This window comes from Geosmithia morbida (assembly GCF_012550715.1).
Source record: "Geosmithia morbida isolate 1262 chromosome Unknown scaffold_2, whole genome shotgun sequence".
Taxonomy (NCBI): Eukaryota; Fungi; Ascomycota; class Sordariomycetes; order Hypocreales; family Bionectriaceae; genus Geosmithia; species Geosmithia morbida.
The window spans coordinates 1,256,712-1,262,158 of NW_023336189.1; the positions used below are offsets into that span (position 1 = coordinate 1,256,712).

The 5,447-nt window shown below is 55.3% G+C and overlaps 1 protein-coding gene across 1 annotated transcript; it reads right to left on the minus strand.

Annotated features, from left to right (window-relative positions):
* Positions 1-19: 19 nt before the first annotated feature.
* Positions 20-1,897, minus strand: GMORB2_4024 (Major Facilitator Superfamily; the record flags this gene model as incomplete). The annotated part of the gene is made up of 3 exons (XM_035466000.1): positions 20-534; positions 700-1,551; positions 1,648-1,897. 3 exons carry the CDS (start codon positions 1,895-1,897, stop codon positions 20-22), a joined length of 1,617 nt encoding a protein of 538 aa, XP_035323837.1.
* Positions 1,898-5,447: the final 3,550 nt, after the last annotated feature.

The following is a 5,447-nucleotide window of genomic DNA, read 5'->3' on the forward strand; positions in this document are numbered from 1 at the left end:
CCCCCCCAACTCCCCATATTCATCGCTTACTCGTAGCCGTAGCCGTAGCAGCATAAGAAGTCGTCGGTCCCGATAAAAGAGGCTCGCACTCATCCCCGTCCGCCTCGTCAATGACAGCATACTCATCGTCAGACTCCGTCTCGTCCTCCCCTTCATCAGAAGACTCCGAGGCCAGCCCGTCACCCTCGATAATCATGAAGACAGGGATGGCACCCAGGGCGGCGATCAGGGTCAGGAAGGCGTAGGGAGCGACGATGTATCCGTGGTTGGCACCCCAGGTGAAGGCCATGCCGGTGAGGAGGGGGCCGAAGGCGCGTCCCAGACCGCTCAGCGACGTGGCGAAGCCGTTGAGCGTGCCCAGGACGCGGACCGACGTGCACGAGTTGGTCAGGAGGATGGTGGTGGACGGGAAGGCGATGATGATGCCGAAGCCCTTGACTAGCATGACGATGGCGAGGGCGACGAAGCGCGTGGTTGAGTCTTCGAAGAGGGCCGTGTAAGGGGTTAGGAAATAGGAGATTGGGAGGATTAGAGCTATGATTTCCTGTCAGCGGTCTTTTTTCTTCTTTTTCTTTTTCTTTTTCCTTTTCTTCTCATCATCATGTGATGAAGAGAGATGGACATATGGGAACGGAGGAATAAGGGCGAGAGAGGAAGGGGAGGAAAAATAAAAAGAAAGAGAAGAAGAGAGAGACATACAGCAGATACGAAAACAGTGAAGAACTCCATAGGCAGATACCAACCGAGGGTAGACGAGGAATTGGATCAGACCGCAGGCTATTCCGTAAAGGGTAAATATGGTACCGATCTCGCCCGACTTGAGGCCGAAGCCGCCGTTAAAGTAGAAGGGGAAGCGGAAGCCGGCGAACGCGTTGGACTCGCGGGGATGGTTGAGTAGGACGGTGACGTTCTGATCGTAGGCGACGGAGTGGAAGGCGAGGAAGGTGTAGGAGGCGAGGTTGATGACGGTCTGACGGGTGAGCACGTCTCTCAGACTGGGGGGTTTCACGACGTGACGGTGCTGTTTCTTGCCATTGTCATCGATGCCGCCGCCGCCGCCGCCGCCGCCGCCGCCGCCGCCGCCGCTGTCATTGTGGTTGCCACTTCCGCTGCCGCTCCCGGAAACTACGGCCTTGCTGGGGACAAGGGGAGCCGTGGCCTCACCGTCGACGAAGGATCTGCGGAGACGATTCTCGGGACCGGCGGGACGACGCCTGAAGGCGCGGGAGAGGCGCTTGCCGACGAGCAGACCCCAGTCGTGCTCGCCCTTCTTGGCCGCGAGGGTCTCGTGGAGGAAGAGGGCGGCGATGACGAGGGAGACGACGAAGAAGATGCAGGCCACCAGGTTGGGCAGGGCGTAGGGGAATCTCCTGAAGAAGGCCATGTGGCCGAAGAGGGAGGGGTACTGCTTTGCCGGCTGGGCGAAGAAGCCGCCGAAGCTGGGGCCGACGACGGATCCGATGGACCAGACCAGGGGCATGATGGAGAAGGCGCGCGGTTGCAGCTCCTTTTGAGGGACCATCTCTGCCACCATTGTTCGGATGATGCCGACTGTTGTATCAGGTCAGCGGGGGAAAGGTGGAAAACCTCCTCCTCCTCCTCTTCTTCTTCTCCGCATCACCGTGTATGCTGATGAAATGTACATACCGTTTCCGTTACCACCTCCCTGGATGGCACGAACAGTGATGGCCATGGGAAGACTGGTCGACATGCCCCATGCGACGAAGCAGATCATGGTACTTACCATGCCGAGGATGAGGGTAGGCTTCCTGCCGTAGCGGTCGGCGGCCCTGCCCCAGGGGACGGCGGTGATGCTCTGGGCCATGGAGAAGACGGCCGAGGTGAGGCCTGCCCAGCGGGCAATGTCGTTCTGCTCGACGCCAAAGTCTCGGATCATTTCCGGCAGGTAGGGGAAGACGGAGGTGTATGCCACCGGCTCGGCGAAGCGGACGGCGGCTGGAGTCGGATCTTGGTCAGCACAATGGATCGAACGATGTTTGGGGGGGGGGGGGGGTTGTGGTTGTGTTTCTTCCTGTCTGTCGAGAACAAGAGAGGGTACCTGGCAGAGCATATTTGCTACTACTTGATGTAATGAGCCGTGAAGATATGAGAGAGGGAGAGAATCTTCACGGTATTACGCGTCGCCACTGGTGGTATGACACACACACAGAGAGAGGAGAGAGAGAGAGAGATAGAGAGAGAGAGAGAGAGAGAGAGAGAGAGAAGAGTAGCACGACAAGACAACCGGTGAGAAGGGGAAGATGGTCATGACGACAACAGACACACGAGATCAAGTCAGTCCTACGCGGGATGAATCCCACTTGGGATAAGCTGTGACGTGAGAGTGATGAGGGAAGGGACATCGAAGAAGGGAGGGAGAGAGATGGAGAGGATGGTAGGTGATTTTTTCTCTTACCCAGGATGGCCAACTGCTCAACCGGCAGCTTAGGTTTAGGTCTACCAGATGCATTCTTGGTAGTAGTCATGATGGGAGACAGATGACAATGAAGATGATATTTTCTTCTTCTCTGCACTAGTATTTGCACTAGTACATATATATATATATATATATATATATATATTGTGTATATATATATATATAGTAGAAGAAAAAGTAAAGGGAAGAAGGGAAGAGACAGAAAACAAAGAGAAGGAAAAAGAATAAAAAAAAAATCGTTAAGGCGTGATCGAAAGAGGTGAGAAAAAGATGGTGGAGAGGCGGGTAGACGGCGGGGAATTATTAGTCGCCCGGGCCGGGGGCGATGTAACCGCAAGCCGGTAGGTACAGTGCCCGCTAAAAGGGGGGGGGGGGGGACTGCAGTTGGCAGGTACAGAGATACAGAGATCAGCTAGGGGACCACCTAGGGAACTACATCGCGATATCGGCAGGGAGGCGGGGTTCACCAAGACTCATGATCCATGGAAGAGAGGGGAGATTTGATGACACAGATGATACCGAACACAGCCAAGGCGGTCACCGTAACTTCCCGGAGAACTGCTTGTCCCGTCCCAACCTGATGAGAGATGAGAGAAGAGAGACAAGATTACCAGAGCAAGGTTGGTAGAAGCAGAAGGGGAAAAAAAATGAAAAAATAAAAAATAAAAAAATAAACAGTCATGGGGCCACGACCATGCATGTTTCGGTCTCTTAACAAAAGGCGAGGCTCGTGGTTCGTCAACAACCTCACTACCCGTCCCCACTATTGTGCGTATGGCCATGCACGGCCCATGCACGGCGATGCACCGAGATGCACGTCGGTGCCACATGAACTGTAGAGGACTGTACGAGAGAACTACGTTCTTCATGTCATGGGTATTATTATCTCATCTCCCTGACCGGTCTGCGTCCTCGTTCGAGAGGATGAAGGGGATGATGGGGAAGGATTACTCCGGTGAGCGAATACGGAATGATAATATATACCAGTACTCATAGGCAGCTACCGGTTGAACTTTGCAATGCTGACATGACGTAGTACCGACGTAGAGTTAACATAAACATAAACATAAATATAAATAAATAGAAATATAAATATAAAATAATGCCGAGTTGTTGCCGGTGCCTCACGCCGCGGGACAGAGACGCCGCGGGACAGAGACAGCCGGCCACTACGTCGGGATCAAGTTCCCGTAAAGATGGAGCCAGCACTCTGAAGTCTCTGCCAAGCTCTTTCATGATCTTTCCGTTTCAAAAGCCCTCGTCTTGCGCCCTGCCGTCGGCTGTAGCCCTCGAAGACCTACCTCGACGGCAAAGGATTCTTGGCCTGTGGAGCAATAGCCCTGGTGCCTGTCCAATGCCGACAAGGGGGGGGGGGGGGGCTTGTATCATCTGGGAGATTCCAGGTCCATTTTCCGACAGCCCAATACACCGATGGGGACATGACAGCAGTCTTGACCCCGTCACAACGTCAACGCGACAGAACGAAGGCAGGGCATGCATAGATGCATAGCAGGGCACGATGATTGCGGTGCTCAGAATAGCATACATGGCGTGCCCTGACAGGAAGGAGCCCCTGTGGGGAGGCCCACGAGGTAGAGACGGGATCAACCCCGACAATCACCCTGTCCACCGAATAATACCTTGGTCGACTTCGACAGAGTGGGGGGTGGGGAGGGAGGAGGGGGTTTATCGTCAGACAACATCGGGGTCCGGAGAATTTCAGTCATCTGCATGGTCAGCATGGGTGGTATCTGGACTGGGGAACATGCGGCCAGAACCCGACGAGGAGATTTGAGGATGATCGCGTAGAGGCCGTCCCGCAGAAGCAGGGTCGGATGGCTCTCCCCCCCCCCCCCCCCCCAGACAGCTCGACCTTATCCCAAAGGATCAATTCATGTCGCGCAGCTGACACGACGGAAAGAGACAGAGAGAGCACAACACCAGGGGAAAAAAAAAAAAAAAGAAGATGGCACCCCGCGGGGAACCCGGGGGGACGTGAAAAGTGAAGCAAAGATGACGATGGATGACGGATACTCTGCAGCTCGCTCTGCGCACGCGACACGAGGCAAGCTCCATGTATACACATCAGCACTCTCCCCCGTACCCCGTCCAACGATGCACGGGACGTGAGCATCTGCGCATCTCGTGCGTGGCAACACGACACACGGCGGGAGCTGGTAACACCGAAACGACAAGCATCACCTTGCCGTTCGGGTCTCTCAAGAACAACAGCGGAGGATGTCCGGACAGCGGGAGGCTCCCACTGGGCGAGGAAAGGGGAGAGAGGTGACTGACCTTTTGGTGGGAACTGGTGGACCTGGTGGACCTGTCAGGCCGGAGATCCCCGTAGATGCTCGGTAACCTTGCCGGCCAAGTACCGAGTATTATCTCGTACGAGGTTTCCCGGAATTGGGCATCTGGTGATGAACTATCCGGGTGACGGGAGAGGAGGTGCTCGTCGGATACAATACGACTCTTGGCACAAGCACCCCAACACATCTACTCCATCTGCTAGCAACCAAGGCATAGCCAGGACCAACACCGCGCCCATCCGAGGCCATCCCAAGTGAACAAGGCTCATCTGCCTGATCGGGTCTTACTTCAGCCCATCCCCATTGTTCCCGCCAGATCCAGATGCATGCGGTCGGGTTTTTTTTTTTTTGCAACGTGGGAGCAAGAGTGCATATAAAGAGTCCCTCCCGAGGTGTGATCCACCGGATGGCGAACCGACCGATCGACAGCTCCAATCTTGCTCAGATTACCAGTCTGGGTTGTCTTTCGGGTCCGGAAATCTCACATTGAGGAGCCCAGTCTCGGGGCCAAGCTGGGAAGAGAAGAGCAGGGTTGTCGGCCGTTTTGGACGCGCTGTGTATGAGAGTGCGAATCGGCGCATTGGCTTGCTCGTCTTTGGGTGGGCTTCAGCTTTTACGAGGCTGGGACTGACAGCTCCATTTCTCCTCCTCCTCCTCCTCCTCCTCCTCCTCCTCCTCCTCCTCCTCCTCCTCCCTTT